General features: G+C 36.5%; 1 protein-coding gene and 1 pseudogene across 8 annotated transcripts in view; one reads left to right on the forward strand and one right to left on the reverse strand.

Moving 5' to 3' along the window:
- Positions 1-22,349, forward strand: part of SETD2 (SET domain containing 2, histone lysine methyltransferase) — a 125,507-nt gene that overhangs the window by 57,270 nt on the left and 45,888 nt on the right. For 3 of the 8 annotated variants that reach the window (XR_011994415.1, XR_011994412.1, XR_011994414.1), the window contains exons 10-13: positions 3,089-3,223; positions 4,075-4,194; positions 5,509-6,171; positions 9,023-9,305. Coding sequence is in view for 2 of the 8 variants with exons in the window: in XM_072721028.1 (XP_072577129.1) it covers positions 3,089-3,223; positions 4,075-4,194; positions 5,509-6,171 (918 nt within the window). In the remaining 6 variants the exon portion in view is untranslated. The remainder of the gene's footprint in view (positions 1-3,088; positions 3,224-4,074; positions 4,195-5,508; positions 6,172-9,022; positions 9,306-22,349) is intronic. The other 5 variants (XR_011994411.1, XM_072721028.1, XM_072721027.1 and 2 more) reach the window with 3 other exon arrangements.
- On the reverse strand, positions 13,737-14,198 carry LOC112912414 (sterol carrier protein 2 pseudogene; annotated as a pseudogene).

Consider the following 22,349-nt stretch of genomic DNA (forward strand, 5'->3'; position numbering starts at 1 on the left):
CACATATCCTAGGAGTTATTAATCCCACAATTCACAATTGTCCACTTGAGCACCCAAAATTATGGAAGCTGTATTATACGTGGGATTGGCATGATAATCTTTATGTATGTTATGGCAATTGAGCTTATAATTGTAGTGGGAATATTCAAAGGTTATTCACCTTCTGTATTGTGTTTGCAAAATTTTGTTATTTTACTTCAGCTTCTATATTTTTGTTGTTTATTTCCTTAAGAATGCTACTGTTTGGGATCCCTGGGTAGTGCAGTGGTTTGGCGCCTGCCTTTGGCCCAGGGCGCGATCCTTGAGACCCGGGATCAAATCCCACATCGGGCTCCCGGTGCATGGAGCCTGCTTCTCCCTCTGCCTATGTCTCTGCATGACTATCTCTCTCTCTCTGTATGACTATCATAAGTAAAAAAAAAAAAAAAAAAAGAATGCTACTGTTTTTATATACCAGCAGAGCTTTATATACTCTAGTATCTATTGAATGAGTGTCTATTAAATGAAAAGGAACTCAGTTTTATCTCTTAAATGTTCAGAGTTAGAGAGTCTTTTCCTGCCTAATTATGAAAAGAAATCTTTTCCACCTCTCCCTCCCTCTCTCTTTTTTTTTTTTTATCTCTCTCTTTTTTTAAAGATTGATTGATTGATTGATTGATTGGAAGGGGACGGACAGAGGGGGATGGAGAGGGACAAAGCAGACTGTGCTGACTGCAGAGCCCCATGCAGGCTCAGTCTCATGACCTGAGATCATGACCTGAGCTGAAATCAAGAATCTGTGGAGGCCTAACTGAGCCACGCAGGTACCCCAGAAAACCTCATCTCTTAACCCAGTAGTATTTGTATATTGAAACAGTCCAAAGTGAGGTTCTGGCTGGTACATTTTGGGGGGAAGGTGGAATTTTAAAGCCCTTGGTCTTTCCTATTCTAATCCTCTAGTATTTGAGACAGGAAGTTACACATTTAGGATATGCAGGGAAACAACATCTTCGAGGAAATTATATTGGGTTAATATCTGAATTGGTTTTTCTGTATATGTTCTTAATCTATATAAAACGTAAGAAATGATACTGGAAATGAAAAAGAAATGAACCTTAAATGTACGTTTTAGAAGTGAAAAAATGAGTTTACATTTCTTCAGCTTCTTGCAAGTAGCATTTCATGTTTTCATATTTTTGTTCTTTACTGTTAAGTGAGTTTTGTGGTTTAATATAAAATAGAAATGTTCAGTGCCTTGCCTAAAATTATATTGAGATGATAAAAAGTTAAGTAACAGAAATTTTCCTTAAGATTCTTGTCTTTCTGGGATGCCTGGGTGGCTCAGTGGTTGAGCGTCTCCCTTTGGTCTTCCTTTGGCTCAGGGCGTGAGTCCCACATCGGGCTCCCTGCATGAAGCCTGCTTCTCCCTCTGCCTGTGTCTCTGCCTCTCTCTCTCTTTATCTCTCATGAATAAATGAATAAAAGTCTTAAAAAAAAAGATTCAGATTTCCTTTCCTCTAATTTATTATCAGCGCATTTTAGACATATCATTTCAGGCCATGTTGGTTTAATGCTGTCTTTATATCTGTCTCTTCTGTGTTGGTTGCTATCTTGTGTATATTTTATTCTGTTATTGCCACACTAATGCCACTCTCAAATTCCATTTTGATCAGATTATTCCCCATTTTCGATTCAGTAATAGAGCTCTCTTGCTCAATCACATCAGATCTAGATTCTTTTACATATCACCTCCATCTGATCTAACACCAGCCTTTCTTTTGATGAGGTTTTTCTCACTTCCTTACCATACCTTATCCACTCCAGCCAGGCCAAGCGAGGCACTGTCAGAATTTTCCATTTCCCTGTGTTTAAGATTTTCCCTTTACCCTCTCCCTCCAGTATCTTACCTATTATTAACCCTGTTTCTGTGAATTCACTTCTGGTGACTTATTCTAACTCCCTTCCTTCTTAGTTTTTAAGCATTTACAGTTAATGTTAATGCTTCATTGTTTGTTTTCATATGAATTATTTTTTATCTCCCGAGTAGTAAGTTCTTAAGGCATCCCCAATAGTAAGTTCTGTAAGACATCTTTATATTTTTTATAACATAGCTGGAAAACAACCACTGGTAGATTTTTTTGTTGTTGTTTCCCCATTATTTAAATGTGATATTTGAAACATCCAGAGTATATATGTAAAAGTTATAAGGAATAATTATAAAAGAACCACTTGTGAGCACTTCTCTACTTCCAGTGCCCTGCTTAGCCCCAGAGGATACCACTGTTCTAAATTTTGTTTTACATCCATTGCCTTTTTAAAATTGAGTTTTCAGACCTGCACCTATGAAAATTTTGTTTTTGAGGTTTATAAAAACAGAGTCATTCAGTATGTAATCTTCTGGAATTTTTTTCTTGTAATAATATAAGATTGATGAATGTTGTTGCATTTGGCTGCTTCTTGATTCCTTTCACTGTGGTATAATAATCCATTGTATGCAAATGCTAGTTTATACAACCTGGTTACAGATGTTTGTTAGTGGTTTTTTGCTATTACAATGGTCATTCAATAATGAACATTGTTATAATTCTGTGAGTACACATGTGTAGAAGTTTCTCTGGGGTTTATTCTTAGGTGTGCAATGGTAGGCATACGGGATACAAATATTTTATTTTTGAAGCCAGTGTGTTTTGTTTTTCCCCTGGCATACTTTTCATGTAATATTAATTTGTTGTCTCCTATAAAGGCAGATTTTTGTTTATTTTGGTTCATTGCAATGACTTTTGCACCTGAGATTATACCTGACATATAATAAATACTTGGTAAATATTTGATGAGTGAATGAAATGCTTTTCAAATTGATTATACCACTTATTACTTTCATTAACAGTATATAAAGTTCCTTTTGATCCACATCTTTGCCTAGACTTGATATTATCAGACTTCATTTTTCCCTAGATTAATCTAGTAAATGTGACATGGTTTCTTACTTTGGGTCTAACTCTGTTTTCCTTATTACTGGCAAGGTTGAACATCTTTTTAGGTGGTTTGATTCTTAGACTAGTGGCGTGTTTGTGGTTTTTTAACCAGATGTATTTCTTTGCTATGGCAGGTAGATGGGGAGCTAGAAGCTCTGATGGAGAATGGTGAGGGTCTCTCTGATAAAAACCAGGTGCTCAGCTTATCCCGGCTAATGGTTAGAATTGAAACTTTGGAACAGAAACTTACGTGTCTTGAACTTATACAGGTGAGCTCTTTGATGTTAATTTATTTTTGATTTCTGAATTTGAGGTGGGGCATTGAAAGTACAATCTAGAATGATGATGACAGAAGGTTACTTCTGAGGAGAGTTACTCTTATTTTTAAAATGGTTTGTGAATTCTATATGACTTTGAAAGTTTGTACTCTTAAAAATATCTTAAGAGTTCAGCATTATTTAATCTGTTAGTAGATCTTGTTTGTATTTCTAGTCAAAGAACACTGTGGGATTTTTCTGTGTAATAATTCATGACATTTGATACAGTCCTCCCCTTTTGATTATTAGTATCCCAAGGCCATTTTTACCACATGGTCTTGAAGCAAGGAATTTTAAGAGCAATTTAATTTACTCCAGTTTATTAAGTATGCCACAAGAAGTTGAACAATAAAAATGAATGATTTAAAAGAAAACAAAGAGAAAAACGCCTTTTGAACAAGCATCTGAAAGGAAGAGAGAAATGAAAATGATTTCGACTAATTGTTACAGTTTTAGCTTTTTCAGTAAGAATGCTGAATGTAATTTGGTTCTTAGTCCTTCAGAATTGAATTTCATTGTAAATGACATATTGATATTTATATGTTCTTTTGTAAAATCTGTTTACATAAAGACTAAGTTGACTGAATGCAATTTAGGTATCAAAAAAGATTATAATCTTTTACTTTAAAGCATTTATTATTTGTATCTTTTAGTTGCATTAATCACAATAGTTTCTAAGTGTTTTGTGAATATAAACAAACTTTTTATTCCCCTTTGTTGACCCTTTTTAATGCTCTGTCTGGTATTGCCCACCCGACCCCCACCCTGATATCCTGCATCCTGCTTCCCTTCCTGCATGGAAGAATACACATTCACAATCTTGCCTGAAGTCTTTTCTGGAACGTCATGGGCTCTCATTGTTATGGATTTGGATGGCAGAACTAGGTGATGGCCGGGAAAGTAACCAAAAGCTTCAGGAAGAGGTTAGTTCATATTCAACTTGCTTATTTCCTAAAACTGCTATATAGATTGCTTAGGTTGAGTGATAGTATCAGTAATAATGAATTTAGCACTATGTTTACCACTATTAAATAAATATTATCACCTTGGTATCCTTCCTGTAACTATAACTTTTTACATACACCTTGCTAGTGGCAAGTTTGCCCCATGGTTTTTCCTTTTGTGTCCCTATAGTTGATACTGCATAGTTGGGAATTTAAGAGCAAAATATCCTATCATAGTTAAGTGAAAGATCCAGTTTGTTGCTAAAGCCATAGTTTTAAACAGATAGGAAACTTATATTCTGGGACTCTAAAAAATTAGTGAAGAGCCAAATTCTGGAATGGCAAGAGTAAGAACGTTTTTGAGGAGTCAGTAAGTGTTTTAAAGATCTAAATTAAATGTTCATTGGCAGTGTTGTTAGTGGAGTTGATATTTATACCTTCTCATGAAATTATTTTTAAACCTAGTTTAAATGTACTTCTTTTTGATCATAGTTTCTGATATAATACCAAAGGCATTTAATCACTTCTAAAAATAAAAATAAAAATGGGAATGAGCAAATAAGTGGTTGTCTTGCCTCCATTCTTCTCGCAGGAGATTTGTCAATAAGTAGAAGTTGAGGAAGACCTGGGATTTCTCCCTCCCTTTTTTGTAAGGGTCTTCTTGGCTTTATTAAATGATTTATGAATTTAGCAGCATCCCATCTAGGAAGTAGAAGGGAACAGCCTACCTTGGAGTTTCTGTAGAACTGCATTAGGGAGTACTTTGGAAGAAATTCTTGGATTTCAGAGTGGAGGGGTGGTTATCTCTGAAGAAAAGTCTTTTTTGTTAGCTGTTTCTCAGAGGCTAAAAGAGGTAAGTACTATCTGCATTTTTTGTGGGTAAAACATCATTTAAATATAGGTTGTTGCATAGTTCCCAAGCTTATATCGCAGTCACTTAGAAAACTTTTTAGAAAAACATAGCCAGGATGAGGTCCACTACTATATATATTTTAAAAATTGCACAGGTTTGAGAACTACCAGTAGAGGTTATTAATTGGTCCTATTTGATCTTGTGAGCAGTTACTTTCTCCACATCTTATTTTTGCTGGTCAGTCTTTAAAAAGTTTTCCTTCCTTTCTAGAGGAAAATAATATTATGACATTTAAATCCTTCTGTAGTTATAGAGACTTAGGTTTTAAGACATTTAAGAAAACCCGCTGCTCTTACAGGAATGATGAGTCCCAACCAGAGACTTGAAAAGTTAACTCTATAAAGTGATGTGATTATTTTTTTTTTATTTTGTTTAATCAGATTATAAAGACTTTGGAACACTTACCCATTCCTACTAAAAATATGTTGGAAGAAAGCAAAGTACTTCCAATTATTCAACGCTGGTCTCAGACCAAAACTGCCATTCCTCAGTTGAGTGAAGGAGATGGGTATTCAAGTGAGAATACGTCACGTGCTCACACACCACTCAACACACCTGATCCTTCCACCAAGCTGAGCACAGAAGCTGACACAGACACCCCCAAGAAGCTCATGTTTCGCAGACTTAAAATTATAAGTGAAAATAGCATGGACAGTGCAATCTCTGATGCTACCAGTGAGCTGGAAGGCAAAGATGGCAAGGAGGACCTTGACCAGTTAGAAAACGTCCCTATAGAGGAAGAGGAAGAGTTACAGTCACAACAGCTACTCACACAACAGCTACCTGAATCTAAAGTTGAGAGTGAAATCACTGTGGAAGCCAGTAAGCTACCCACAACTGAACCAGAGGCTGACACTGAAATAGAGCCCAAAGAGGGCAATGGCACGAAACTGGAAGAAACCATTGCTGAGGAAACCCCGTCCCAAGATGAAGAGGAGGGTGTATCTGATGTGGAAAGTGAGAGGAGCCAGGAACAGCCAGATAAAACAGTAGATATAAGTGATTTGGCCACCAAGCTCCTGGATAGTTGGAAAGACCTAAAGGTAAGAAAACATTTTTGTTTTAACCTGAATTACTCAGGTCTAGAGTTCAACGAATCTTAAGTTGAATTACCTACTTTCCTAACTATACATGTATTTGAAAAATGGAATACCATCTCTCTTACTGACAGCTGATTATAAATGTCTCAACATCTTTTAAACTTTGGCAAGAGATATAGCAGCCAAACTAATACACAGATGTCCCCTTTTCTTCATTTAGAAAAGCATATCACGGCAGTGAATTTAGTTATTCAGGTGCTCTTTACATTAAAAAACAAAAACAAATCCTTTGAATAACGTATGATTCTACATTTGAAAATTCTTTTTTTTTTTTTTTTTTAAAGATTTTATTTATTTAATCATGAGAGACACAGAGAAAGAGGCAGAGACACAGGCAGAGGGAGAAGCAGGCTTCCTGAAGGGAGCCCAATGTGGGACTCGATCCCAGGACCCTGGGATCATGACCTGAGCCAAAGGCAGAGGACCCAGGTGCCCATACATTTAAAAAGTTTTTGTAAGATTCTATGTAAGAAAAAGAATGTTGAAATTAATTGGAAATTTGTATTAGATTAACTAGAAATTAAAATTAAAAATCGGAAAACCAAGGATTTGGTTTAATTTAGCAACTTCTCATCAAAAATGATTGCGCATAAATTTCTATTCCAGTAAAACAACTTTATATGGAGCTAGTTGATATTCAGTTCCATTACTGTTTTTGAAATAGGCTTGCCTTTAAATGCCTATTTCTTTGGATAAAAGATGTTATCTAGAGGAAAAATAGAGAGATCTGGAACCCTTATGCTTAATACATGCATAATCTCTTGTTAATGTAGCAATATGTGCAGGGTGTGCTTTGCAGAAAACCCAGGCTGGGTCTTAGATAAACACAGAAGTGAATAACAGAATGAGCCTAGGAAAGAGGTAATACATTTCGATTCTAAGTGTTCTGGATCTGGGATTCAGGTCTTGAGGACTCTGTGGGAACAGGTTACTTCCTAGCTTCTATTTTTCTGTTCCTCTCTTCTGCCAGAAGTGAAGGAGCCAGATAAACCAGCAGTACAGGTTTATTTGCAGCAAGATGGACATCTGAATCCTCCTTGTCCCCAATTATGACTACAAAGCACACTCATTAGATCCTGTGATTTGACCCCTATGGAACTGGCCTCACACTGAGCAAAATGAGTAGTTGGTTGGTTGTTCACTGTACTTACTTTTGGCATTTGTAATTTGCTGTGTTGAGACCCTTCTTTAAGTAGTGTGTGGTTTCAGCTCTCGACCTATTTGAGCTCCTACTCATACTATTCTTTCACCACTTAGAGTTTATCATGAACTCAACCTTATTAAACCTTATGAAATCCTTCCTTTTTATAAACTTTAATAAAAGAAAGGATTCATAGTAAATCCGGTTATGATACAACATGGGAAATACAGGAACCAGAATTCCAGTTAATTGAAAAAGATGCTGGGGACGATCACTTGGGTGAACCTTCATTTAAGGCCTGCTTTGTAAGGGCTCAGGAGTCTGGAAGAAGTCCCTCTTGTGTTTGGAGACTGCTAGTAGAGCCTGTACCACAACTGGCTTCTTAAGGAAGATGGGAATGGAGACGTGTACACGGGTGGACATAGAGCCTCACACACGTTGTTTTATAGAGCAGGGGCGGGGGGCAGATCTAGTAGTTCACTTTTGCCTGCTACGTCTCTGGTTGACATTTTTAAAAATGAGACATAGTTATAATTTCTTAAAAACCCGTCTCTTAAAATCTGGAAAAAGTAAATACTTTTATTTCTCTATAGTTTTTTTTTTTTTTTATTGTAATGGTAGTGGTTTAAATTACTCTCTGAGATATTCTTAATTAGCTAAACTGGTCAATTATGCTCACAGTTGAGATATTTTTGAGTCCTACAAAATTATTTCTTCTGCTTGTTGTCCTCCCTCCTCCTATCTGAAAGATCAAAGCAGTTGCATAGTACTATGTAGTTTGATGATCCTCTTGACTTGAGGTTTAAAATTTTATTCATATTTAAAATATATCCTTCTTAACCTTCATACTTTGGATTTATCTTAATTCTTAGCATCAAGGAAGCCATTAATTAAGATTTTCCTTCTTCAAACTTTAGTTTGCTCTGGAATCATTACCCATCTAGAATTGCATTACTGAGAAATGTAACTTGACTGAATTCTGATGTTTTGTTACACATTGGTGCTGGGGCTCTTAATTCATCTGTCATTCTAATTAACATTTATCATGGTTCTAATTCCAAAACTCTGATTGTGGTTGTCCTTAAATAAAATATTTTAGCTAGCATCTAACCAGAACACTGAAATCAGAACCCATAATATGAACATGTTTTAGGTGAACACGTGGACTTGATGTGATTATTGTATACTCCTACTTTCCCGGCATTGAAAGAGTTAACTACTTCTGTCTGACTTCCACCTATGTGTTCAAGTAGACATTAGCAGAAAAGAAAATGTCTTACTCATCCAACCTTTATTAAGCACCTGTTGCCAAGCATTGTTTTAGTTGCTGATGTTAATTCTGAGATCATACTAAAAAAACATTGATCTAAGATTGTGGTTATGTTAGCCACTTCAAGCTTCCCTGACCTTCTGGGGCCACTGTAACATTGTTGGACATGTGTTCCACTTGGCCTTTCTACATACTGGATGAAGTGAAGAATTGAAAGAGGTTGCTTCAGATCCTTAATCTTGATTTTACTGTGAAGGCAGACCATAGGGATCATCAGTAAATGAGAGAGGGTGGGAGGGAAGGGAATGAAGCTTCATGAATTACTCTTTGTCCTCCCAGATCTGATGATGATCCCCCTTGTAACTTGAACCATTTCCATCTAGCTTCTCAGGGCAGCAAGGAGCTTGTTAACATCACCAGCTGACCATGTGTCTCCTTTTCTCAACTCCATTTTCAACTTCGTGCTGAAGAAAAACAAGAACCTAGCGTGCATTCTGTGAAGAAACAGGAAGATGGTTGGGAAGTTGGATGATGCATGAAAAATATAATAGGTGAAAAGAGGACAGAGGTGGTTAACTCACTGGCGCCGGCGTTATTTTGGTGCGTCCATTGCCGACAATGGATGTCGTTCTGGGAAAATCCCGACTCCTGGCGAGAAAGGATTAAGTGAGCTACTTTTTCTATACCTCTATACACAGGACTGCTGCCTTGGCTTCACAGGGCTTACACATTTTGACTCCTAAAGTAGACCTCAACAGGAAACATCTCCTAACACATTGCTACACATAAGCGTGTATTCATTTTCACATGCAAATTTGCCAGGCTACATTTTCGGCAGGGACATGTACATATATTTCTGTTTGCAAAAGGAATTATTGTACATCACCCCTCATGCTGAAAATCTACCCTAGACTTCACAGGGCAAAACAGCTGGTTGTAAGTGGTGATTAATTATAATTTGGAAAAGTCTTCATTTGGATCATGAGAAGAGGTAAGGTTCCCGTGAATTTGGCAGTTTTCGTTTCAGTTCAATACCCAGTAGACTGTGATGGCTAGTGATTCCAGAGCCTCTCTTTTAAATACTTAGATTATAGGATGTGCATCTCTCTGGAGATTTCTCTCTCCAGAGAAATCTGGGTAGATACAGTTATACCTGGATTAGGTGATTTAGGGGCAACATTCTGTACATGTGATAAGTAGGACTATTCTTTAATGGTATTCTTATTCTTATCTTTTCCATGTTTATCTCAAGACGTTTTCTTTAATTCGACAAACATATTATTTGCCTGGACAGTTAAGTGTTAAAGTCTTTATAGAAAGTTTAAAGAAAACACAGTTACCCAACTGAAGTTTTGAGTCGCTACATGAGTTTTGGTCTGTAACCAATACTGTATGTGGAATATGCTATGCAACATTTCAAAATGAAATTATGTGCCCTGGATTTCTGTGATAAATTTCCAAATCCTTCATTGAGATGATTCTGTATCCATAAGGATCAATATTATCCTTTTCTTTAAAATTCAGAATTGCCCCTAAAATTGGTCTCAAATACTGCTATGTTGAAATTTTTTTTTTTTATAAGTATCAGACTTGGTAAAAGATAAACCTCATCTACAACTTACTGGTAGTCCCTTTTGTTATTATCAGATAAATCCTTTCATCTAAATAGGGGCCACATCTGCCCCATTGCTTGTTTTTGTAAAGTTTTTTTGGAACAGAACCATACTCATTCGTTTACAGAATGGCTGCTTCTGCACTGCAAGGGTAGAGTTGAGTAGTTGCTTCAGAGTCTGAATGGCCAGCAAAGCCTTAAGATATTTACTGTCTTGTCCTTTACAGAAAAAGTTTGCCAGTAATTGATCTAAATGGTAAAGTTCAGATGCTGGCTGCTTCAAACAGTCTGATTTTGAGTGAAGTCTTTTTGACACTTTATTCTTTTAGATGTACTCTTAATTTGTTTCCCTAAAGACATAATGATCATGTTTCAATAGCTCATGAAGTTAAAAAAAAAAAAAAAAAAAAGGCTTGACTCTGGTTAGGAAAAGTTACTTTTTTTTTTTTTTTTAAGATTTTATTTATTTATTCATGAGAGACAGAGGGAGAGACATAGGCAGAAGGAAAAGTAGGCTCCCCCCAGGATCCTGGGATCATGACCTGCGCCAAAGGCTCAACCACTGAGCCACTCAGGTGTCTTGGAAAAGCCACTTTAAATAATTTGGATGTAAGACTGAGAAGTGGGAGAGGATATCCATGATAGAACTGCTGGGCTAGAAAAGACCTTTAAGGAATGTCGTTTTTCCCCTCAGGACCATGATCAGGTTAGTTGGAAACTTAAGGATTTTTTGAATATAAATAAATTGGTATAATCTAGTCTTATATGTAACCATAATAAAAAATAAAAAATATGTAACCAAAATAATAACCATAACCAAAATATTAAAAAACAATAAAAAATAACCATAAAAAATGCATAAGTTTTTCTTCTTAATACTGTTAACTCTTACTTCTGAGGTAATTCCAGACTTATAGGAAAACTGCAAGAATACTATTTGTGCATTCTGCATGTGATACATTCTAGTGACAAACACAGAAAAAAGTCAGCTAAAAGTTCCTCTTATCCCTTCACCCAGATTCCCCAAAGTTAACATTTTACCAAATTTGCTTAGTCATTTTCTCTTAATTTTTTTTTAACTTTGAAGGAGTAAGTTACAGATAAGATGCCTATTGCCCCTAAGATATTTTAGTATATATTTGGTAAAAACAAGGACATTCTTCTGTATGACTGCAGTATATTTATCAAACCCAGCAAGGTACAATGACATAATACTGTTGATTATCTGAGCAGCAGATCTCATTCAGATTTTACCAGTTATACACATAATGTCCTCTATAGGAAAAAAAAATCTGATGTAGAATCTGAGCTAAGTGTTACATTGAGTTGTATCTCATTAGTATCCTTTAATCTGGAATAATTCCTCAGTCTTTCTTTGCCTTTTATAAACTTCCAGTTTTTAAAATATTTTTGAAGTTATTAAAATTTTCCTCAGTTTGGGCTTGTCTGAAGTTTTCTTTTGGATTCAGGTTATACATTTTGTCAAGATTATTAGTGTCCTTTATTTGATGGTGATTTGTCCTGTTACTGGTATCACCAAGTTTGATCACTTGGTTATGGAGGTGTCTGCCAGGTTTTTCTGCTGTAAAGTTACTGTTGTCTCCTTACAATTAAAAAGTGTCATAGGGGTTCCTGGGTGGCTCAGTGGTTGAGTGTCTGCCTTTGCCTCAAGTGGTGATCCTGGGGTCCTGGGATCGAGTCCTGCATCAGGTTCCCCATAGGGAGCCTGCTTCTCCCTCTGCCTGTCTCTGCCTCTCTCTCTCTCTGTGTCTCATGAATGAATGAAGTCTTTAAAATAAAAATCATAGAGGAGCACCTTTGGACATATGAAAATACTCTGTTTTTTATCAATTTATTTATTCGTTTTAACATCTGGCAAATTTGCCTGAATCTCTAACGACTATGGTTGCCAAGTGGTGATTTTCTAACCCATCATTCCTTTTACTTGTGTGTTTTGGTTGACCTTGTAAGCAAGAGCTTTCCCTGCTTTCTCATGTAGTTCTGTATTCATTGATTAATATCACTTTAGACTCCTGGATTCTTGAGATTCATGGTTCTTAGTTTTTTGGGGTTTTTTTTTTGTTTTTTTCTATTTTACTTTTCTATTATTCTATTCTATTTCTTCCAAAAGCATTATTTTACCCTGTATTTTACTGAGTTATTAAGTATTATATTAACATTAGAAAAACTCGGAAGGGGGGTACCTGCTTGGCTGGGTTGGTTGGGCGTCTGCCTTCAGCTCAGGTTATGATCCCAGGTCCTGGGATTGAGCCCCACTTCAGGCTCTCTGCTCACTGGGGAGCCTGTTTCTCCCTCTCCCTTTGCTCCTCCCCCCTGTTTGTGCTTTATCTTTCACTACTCTCTCTCAAATAAATAAAATATTTTTTAAAGTCTCTTAAAAAAATTTTTTTAAAAAGGGAAGATAAATGTGGATAATTAAACTTATACGAAGAAAGAAAATTATAACAAAGGACTGAGAGCTCTACACATTTAATTAAATATGAAATTATAATTTGTAAACTGCATCTGAGAGCAAACTTCATTTGTTCAGTTCATGTTTTTTTAGTAGGCTCTGTGCACAGCGTGGAGCCCAGCATGGGGGCTCAAACCCACAACCCTGACATCAAGACCTGAGTTGAGATCAGGAGTTGGACGCTCAACTGACTGAGCCACTCAGGCGCCCCTGTTCATTTATTTTTAACAACAAAAATACACTTATTTTTCAATAAGGAAACTCATTTAGAAACTATTTTTATTTTAAAAATAGACCTGCATTCAGCTGTAGATATTTTTCCCCAAACTGCAGTGAGATTTATTTTGATTTGGGAAGAAAATACCATTTGATGGCATGAAATGCAAAATTTAAAAGCTTTTTTTTTTTTTTTTTAAACATCCCAGTACAGAATTTGTAAGACTATTAGTGGAAAGTAGATGAAGAATATTAAGTGCACTGTACTAATTACTGACCAGCTATGGGTGTTCTGTTTCTTCCCTAGTTCTTTCAAGGAGAAGTTAAATTGAATCATCAGCAGAATGATCTTTATACTTTAGAAGCAAAATGAGAGCTTTTATTTACATAGCTTTTAGATTTTGCTTTTCCTAGTTTTATTCTGAAACTCAATTTTACCCCAAACCGTAATTACCATATTAGCATTGTAATGCACTCTTGTATGCAGTTCAGCAAAGCAAGTAGTATGCCAGCAGGCTCTTTTCACCTAGAGTTTAGGAAGAACAGAATTGGTCACAACTGTTTAAAAACAAATCTCAGGACACCTGGCTGACTCAGTTGGTGGAGCATGCAACTCTTAATCTCAGGGTCGTGAACTCAGGCCCCATGTTAGGAGTGGAGCCTACTTAGAAAAAAAAATTAAAAACAAATTTCATATTGTTTGTCAATGTGTAGTTTCTAAGTTCTGACAATCAAATATATGGGTACATATGTACATACCTCATCTTAATTTTCAAAGGTAGACAAAATGAATTCTTCATAGCCTAGCTTTGCCTGGCTGAAGCTGAAGACTTTGTAACTTCATAGCCAGAGTCATGTTGCAAGTGATTTTCAATTTGTCTTCAAAGAAGGCCCACTGAGTATTCATTCTGCTGGTCTTTAAAGCCAGCAAGTCCGGGCCAGCCATTGTGAGTATATTCAGCCTTCTTATTCAAGTAAAGAAACACTGATCCTTTACTGTTCTTCATATCCACCACCCTGGTGGCTTTTTTACCCCCGGGCCATCCTTCACCTTGAAGGCAAAAATATTACTAATTACTTCACAAACTTTTCCCATTCCTCTTCAGACTTCTTCTCTGTCTCCTTTGCCTTAAATCTACTAACTACAGCTCTGGCTGGAGCAGCCTCAATTTGATGAATTCTAAAAGAACTGGCAGCTTCAGGGAAACCCATCTTGTAGATGTGACAACCACGCTTGCCCCAATACTAAATTATGCTGCAGAGCCTCATGGATTCTTGGTTTATACACTAAATTATGACCCATTAAGTTCATTTATTTGCATAAATTGTCCCTTGTTTGGCCAGTGTGAGACCTTTTCAGTTCCCCTTCTATGTGATTTTAACATGTCGGCATTACTTTTTTAACCTGGTACAATATGCTATTTCAGGTTTCTCTGTACTTTCCCTTTACCCAGCCCTGGAACTGGCCATTTGTCTAAGAAGCTCTGGTTCTCTTGTAATGGGAAATGATATTTAGAAACCAAGATCTGGGCTTTAGATGAAGTCCTTGCTACTGGGGCATTGCTTGTTGGAGCTGTCAGCAGACTGTAAACATATCCATATTTATATACTTGTATGTATATAAATATATACACATTAAAAATACACATATTTATAAATACATGCATATACATAGGAATATATTTACATATATACACATATATGTGTGTTTCTAGATGAGTAAATGTGTGAATACATAATGTACTTGGCCTGTCATTTCCTTGTCTTTCCTTCTTTTAGTCTGAGACCACACCCTCTTTTGAATCATTTGAATTTCCCTGTGACTCTCACTGATGGTTCTTATTACGCCTGTCCCTTGAAAGGTGGTATTTCTTGGAGCGCCTGAGATTTCTTTTGTCCTGCATGTTAAATAGGTCACGTTGTCTCCTCTTTGCTGTTTTTAATTTAGGCTCCTGTCATTTCTTGCTAGGACTGTTGCAACAACCTCCTGTTTGTCCATGTTGCTCCCATTCTTTCCCCCTTCATGTTATCCTTTATTACACTTTGGTGTTCTCTTTTTAAAAACACATGTGATCAACAGGAACCTCTAGTAGCATCACAGAGATTTCCATTAATTTAAGAATAGAGCCTTTAGGGTATGGCATGGGAAGTACTTCTGTGTTTATGTAACTCTCTTGCCCAGCAGTGTTTCTTACACATTTAGTGCATGAGTCACATCAGCCTATTCATACATACACGCTCTTACATGTCCTTGTACATGATGTTCACTTTGGTTGGAATGTCGTCTTTTTTTCTTTCCTTTTAAAATCGTCCTTTATCTGGAATTGCAGTTGCAGTTTATCCTTTGTGATGCTTGTCCTTTTCTGTATTTCTATACAGTGATAGAACTCTTAACAGATTACTAAAATTAGTTGCTTAGATGCTTATTTCCCATCACATGACATCTTCCAGAGCAAGGACCATTTCTTGATTTTTATATAGTAAGGGTTACTTTTATTATGGTATCTTTAAATAGTGGTTATAATAATACCTCTTAATAATAGTGAATGACTAGTATGTGCCCCCTACAACCAGTAGCCAGAGTGACCTTTTGGAACTGCAGATCTGTTCATGTCACTGTCCTTTTTAAAACTTTTAAATGGGGACGCCTGTGTGGCTCAGTGGTTGAGCATCTGCCTTCAGCCCAGGGCATGATCCTGGAGTCCCAGGATTGAGTCCCGCATGGGGCTCCTTGCAGGGAGCCTGCTTCTCCCTCTGCCTGTGTCTCTGTCTCTATTTTTCTGTCTTTTATGAATAAATAAGTACAATCTTTAAATAAATAAATAAACAAACAAAACTTCTAAATGGTTCCTCATTACACTGTTAGAGTGAAATCCGTTTTTCTTCATGAGGCTTGCATACCGTGGCATAGTCCGGTCCTTAATCCTTTATGCCGTGTCACCTCAAGCCATTCTGGTTCACCAATGGGTCTGTGCTACTAAGGTCCATATACACACAAACACACTTTCACTCATTCCTGAAAACACTGTCTTGTTTAGATGTCCCTTCTTGTTTAAGTTTCATCCTTTCCCTGGGAAAGCCATTCTTATTCCTCTGAGACAGTACTCTGCCCTTTCTATATGCTTTATAACATCCTTTCCAGCCATAGCCCATAACATTTCATGCTTGTACAGTGTGAGAGCAGGGAGTACTTCTGTCTTGGTCACTCAGGTCTCCCCAGGGTACCATGAGGGCCTGGTATGGCCTTTGGCATTTCATAAATCTTTGAATGAAGACGTGAAGAATATCCATCTTTTTCCACTGTATGATGCTGCTTATTGAATCTGTGGTGTGTATATTTTATTTGGTAGATTATCAGAAAATATTTCAGTGTCATATAATCTTTACAACTCTGTGAAGTGGTGGTGTTTTTATCCCCTGTAAAATGTAAAGAACCAGGCCTGTGAGCTTGTGACTTAGCTTTTAAGTGACAGAGCTGAAAATCAATTCAAATCTTTTGATTTAAATCCCCTATTCTCTTCATTCCTTTTTCTGTTCCAGTTAATAGTGATTTCTGTATCGTTGCTAGGCAGTTCATATATAATTATGTACCTTTGGTGAATACTTCAGAGTTCTCTTAATTTCCTTCTGATTTAGAAACTGTAATAAGTCCAAATTCATTCTGAAATCATAGGAGCTACCATTTTAGTGTGTTCAAGTATCTTTTTTCCCTTAATGATGAAGAGATTTTCAACCTGTGATCTCTGATTGAACTTAAGGGGGTTTTCAGAACCCCTGAAATCATATGCAAAACTGGGATTTTTGTGGGGCAAATGTCCATAAATATGAACCGCTTCTCAAGGATGTGTCTATGTGTGAGTTAGGAAAGGAATGAACTGTGGTCCAGATAGTATTATCTAGATGATTTGGACCCCAAGAGGGTTCCTGCTATTGTTTGTGTTGTCTTCAGTATCTTTCATTGATGTTTTTATAGTGTTCAGAGTACAGGTCTTTGACTTCCTTGGTTAGTAAGTTTATCGCTGGATATTTTATTATCTTTGGTGCAATTATAAATGAAATTGCTTTCTTAATTTCTCTTTCTGTTGTTTCATTATTAGTATATAAAAAATGCCGTGGATTTCTGTATGTTGATCTTGTATCCTGCAACCTTACTGAATTCATTTATCATTCTAGTAGTTTTTTGGTGGAGTCTTCAGGGTTTTCTATATATAGTACCATGTCATCTATAAATAGTGAAAGTTTTAATTCTTCTTTACCAATTTGGATGCCTTTTACTTATTCCTCTTGTCTGATTATTGTGACTAGGACTTCCAGTACTGTGTTAAATAATGACCCCCTGCAGCGCTGGGTTGATCAGTGCAACATATAACTTCAGTACAATCACCTGGGGGGCTGTGGTGATTTTTAAGTTTTGATTAGAAAAATCATGAAGTAGTTAAATTTGAAAGGTATAAGGAAACAAAATCTTAGATTTGGAATTAATTTGCCTTGAAAACAGAACTCTGAAATTAAGAAACATTTAATCATCATGACCTTGATTATTCTTCAATTTATTTACCAGCATGAAAACAATTACTTTTCTACACACATATTTACTATTGGGCTAGAGAGGCCTTGAAAGTAAGGACTTGTGTCTGCTGTCCTTACTTGTGCTTTAGTACTTAGCGTAAACCCAGCACATTTAGGTCTGTGTTGAATAAAACTGAGCATTGCTAAGATTCTTTGAATTAAAGTCGAGCTGGGTAAGACTGGAGAAGAAGGAAGGGCTGGGGGACATGTTTAAAGTGAACAGCAGTGAACTAGGGTTTTTTTTCTTTTTTTTTAAGGTATTGACACTTGCTGAAGAGCAAGCAACATTTAGAAGTTGCCCTGAGAGTCGTTGGTTCCTTAGGCCTCTGCCTGAGACTTCACGACCCTCAGGTGGTCATCTTTCCTATGAATATAGCCATAATGTCCCAAAAGTCTTTTGGTACTTTGTTGAGGGCTTCTTCTGAGGCATATTATCTTTTTCTCTTCTTTTCATTTTAATTTTTAAATAGGCCATTCCAGTACATGATACAAAGTTCAAAAGGCATACAGTGAAATGTTTTGCTCCTACCCTTGCCCCCTGTCCTGTTTCCTGAAGGCAGTCAGCACAATCAACTTCTTGTGTATCCTTCCAGGGATAATTTGTGTCTATTATGTGCATGTATCTTCTTTTTTATAAAGCTGGTAGCACTATTTAGCTCCTTGTTTTGTTTTGTTTTTTTTTTTAAGATTTTATTTATTCATGAGAGAATAAGGCAGAGAGAGAGGCAGAGACATAAGCAGAGGGAGAAGCAGACTCCAGGCAGGAAGCCCCATGTGGGACTCCATCCTAGGACTCCAGGATCACGCCCTAGGCCAAAGGCAGGCGCTAAACCACTATGCCACCCAGGCGTCCCAAGTTGATTCCTTTCTTTAGCTTAGCATGGATTTTTTTTTTTTTTTTTTTTTTTTTTTTTTTTTTTTTTTATTTATGATAGTCACACAGAGAGAGAGAGAGGCAGAGACATAGGCAGAGGGAGAAGCAGGCCCCATGCACCGGGAACCTGACGTGGGATTCGATCTCTGGTCTCCAGGATCGTGCCCTGGGCCAAAGGCAGGCGCCAAACCGCTGCGCCACCCAGGGATCCCAGCATGGACTTTTTATATAAGTCATTTCAAGCACATTCACATATACCTGTTGGATAAATTACTAAGAGTAGTATATCTGAGTCCTGTGTTATCTGTAATTTTAATAGGTCTTGCCAAATTGATCTTTACAGTTATATCAATTTAACGCTCATCAGCAAAGTATATGCATAAGGGTGTCTATTTCATACACCTTGGCCAACACAATTATTGTCTGACTTTATCTTGGTTGAACTGATAGGCAAAAATAGAATGTTATTGTAGTTTTAATTTGCATGTCTCTTATGCATGAAGTATTGAGCATCTTTACATTTGTAGTTTCTATTTTGAGAACTATGACCATATGTGTTGCCCATTTGTCTGAGTGGCTGAAAACTGAAATTCAATTTTATTACCTCCCATTTTGTGGGGACCCAGTAGTCTGAAATTAGAAGAGTATCTTCAGGGGCTTAAAAGAATAAATAAAATTATTCTACTCCCCTTTTTCCTCACTCTCTTCCTCTGCCCCTCTTATGTGTGTGATTTTATGAACTCTCCAGACATTTATGCTCTCCTTAAATTTTCTTTGTAGTCAGATCTTAAGACTTCTGTGACCTAATGGAGATCCCTCTATTCCCACTATTTGTAATACAGTTTGTGAGGTAAAAACCACACTCTTGTGCTGTACCAGGACATGCTGATAGGAGTTAACAATTCTTCCTTCTGTTAAAGGGAGCTCATAGAACCATTACCATCGAAGGTATTTCACAGAATTTGTGCTGAGGGAAGAGGAACTAGGGTACATAGCAGTATTTGTCCAGTAATTTTTTTTTCTTTGATTGGGCCTTGGGGTAGTGTAGGGCCATAGATATTGAGGTTATATGTTCATTTTTTATTTTGCTGTTAATTAAGAAAATGGATGTTTAATTTATTTTCTATTCATTCACTCATTTATTCATTCATTCATTTATTTATGAGAGCTCACATGAGCCAGGGGGAGGGGCGGAGAGAGGAGGAGAGAGACAATACCAACCAGACTGCTGGCTAAGTGCAGAGCCCAATGCAGGGCTCAGTTCCATGACTCCAAGATCTTGACCTGAGCCAAAACCAAGAATCAGATGCTCAGTGGACTTGGTCACCCAGGTGCCTCGATTTTTAATCTTTGAACTAGTGTATAGAACCTGTGGATCAGGTTCCGTCACTGGTCATATCTTACCCAAAGTTGTTGTGTGTTTCTCTGAGTTCTTATCTCTTTTTCTAAGTTTTCAGTATTCAGTAAATCCAGATAAGTATTTGGTATGTTTGCTTTTGATACTAAAACTTCACAAATGCCTTAAAATCCTGGGATATGATGGGGTTTTTTGAAATCATTTTCAAATACATTCAATTACCTTGGAAAAACTTCTCACAGTTAATTAAATACATAAAACTACATTCATTTATATATATACAAGCAGATACACAAATATATGGTGTTCTCAGTATCTTAATCTTCACGTTTTCAAAATTGCTTAGAGAAACAAAACATTATGACAAAAAAACGTTAATATTCATCCAAACATCCCATCTCTGCTGACATTAGCATCTGTCTTTGTCTAAAGGGTTGTTGTCTGTCTTAGCTAAAGTCACGTTGTTATTAAGAATTGGGCAATGCAGTACAAATACAATGCAGACCTGTTACAAAATAAAAATGCATTGATTTTCAGAAAGAGTAATGAAAGGATTCTGAGAGACTAAGGAATAGTGCAAAAAAAAAAAAAAAAGGAATAGTGCAGCATCATGTTATCAGTCCATTATTTGGGAAAAGTATACCAAAAAACATCAGTGGTGGTCTTAACTTCTTGGGGAAGAGTTAGTGATGTTTTCTCTAACTTACTAATTTGAAGATTACAAATAAATTTTAGTGAGTTGGTGAATTTGCACAATCTGTGAACAAGGATAAATGGAATCATATAATGCTTTTTGTGTTTGGTTTTTACTTAGCGTAACATTTTTAGGATTCATCCATGTTGTGGCATTTATCAATACTTAATTCCATTTTATAGGTGAATAATATTCCCTTGTATGGATATTTTTGTTATCCATTTATCAGCTTATGGACCTTTGTGTTGTTTCTACTTTTTGCCTGTTAGGAATACAGTTAACAATGAATATTTATGTACAGCCCTGGTTTATTTTGTGAATATTTATGTGAACACTGGTTTTCATTTCTCTTGGGTATATACCTAGAAGTGGAGAGTTTGAGTCATGGTAACTCTATATTTAACTTTTAAGGAATTGCCAGTCACTTTTCCATGATAGCTGTACCGTTTCACATTCCTACCAGCAATGCATAAAGTTTTCAATTTTTCTACATTCTATTTCACTTTGCATAATATCCTCAGCGTTCATCCATGTTGTCATAAATGGCAAGGTATCTTTTTTTTCTCATGACTGAATAATATTGTATCATGTAATTGTACGCTATATCTTCTCTATTCAACTATTGACAGACACTTAGATTGTTTCCATATCTTGGCTAGTGTGAGTGATGCGGCTGTGAATATGGGAGTGCAGCTCTTTCAGAGATCCTGCTTTCATTCTCTTTGGATATATGCTCAGAACAGGATGGTTGGCAAGTGTTCATTAAAAAATAGGAAAATACTGTATGAATCAAGTATAAAGACCTTCCACCTTTAAGTTTTATTTTCTTTCAAGTCATCCTATTTTTCTGTATGTACTTTCTCTCTTGGCAATCTCCTACGTACCACAATCAATATAAGTTATCTCTTAAGATTTTCCCAAAATGTGGATCTCTTTCCTTAGCCTCTTTCCTAAATTTCTAATCTGTATTTTTCAGCTGTTGACTCTTTGCCTTTCAGACGCAAGTACATAATCTTCTCTTGCAAGCTGATTCATCATTCTCTGTTGTACGTTTTTATTAATAGCATCATCATTTTCTCAGTAACCCATATCCAAAACCTCCATCTCTCTTTATTAAATAAAAAAAAATGATCAGGGTGCCTGTGTGACTCAGTCAGTTGGGCGTGGAACTCTTGATTTTGCCTTGGATTATGGTTTCCTGGTGGTGGGATTGAGCCCCCTTGTGGGGTACAGAGTCTGCCTATCCCTCTCCCCCTCTTCCCCTCCCCTCTGCTCAGGTGAGTGAGCACGGCACGGTGCACATGTTCTCACATTCTCTCAAAATCTTTCAAAAATTGCAATTTCTAATTATAGCAGTCATTCTAAAAATGCAGTTTCTAAGTAACTAAAATTTTCTGTTAGGGACTGTATTGTTGGAAGAGAACTTTTTATAAAATTATGATGGATTTGAATGACATCTTTAGGTCTTTTGCAAGTGTTATTTTAAGTAGCCACTACTTCCTGGTTATTTGTGCAAAAGTAGAGCTTGGATAATTGAATGCCTAGTTGTTGAATTTATATATAATATGTATTAATATGTCTGTGTCATATTCTATATGCTAAATAATTCATTTACATTAACTTTCCAGCGTTTTCCTATCAGGAATTTTTTTAAAGTTCTAGTATGGTACTATTTGCACTGTAGATAATTTATGAAATGTGTGACACAGAACTGAGAATCGTGAATTTTAGACCCCCCAAGGTCTTGATTTTCAACATTCTCTTCTGGGAAATAAAATTTTGAGGCCTATAGATCTGAAAAATGCCTTTATTTTATTCTTGCATGTTTGGGAGATCATATAACTATCATTTGGGAATAAATCTTTCTTTAAAATGTTTAAGACGTATCATTTTCTACTTATAATGTTGCTATCTA

The sequence above is a fragment of the Vulpes vulpes genome, chromosome 9 (assembly GCF_048418805.1).
Source record: "Vulpes vulpes isolate BD-2025 chromosome 9, VulVul3, whole genome shotgun sequence".
NCBI classification, from domain to species: domain Eukaryota; kingdom Metazoa; phylum Chordata; class Mammalia; order Carnivora; family Canidae; genus Vulpes; species Vulpes vulpes.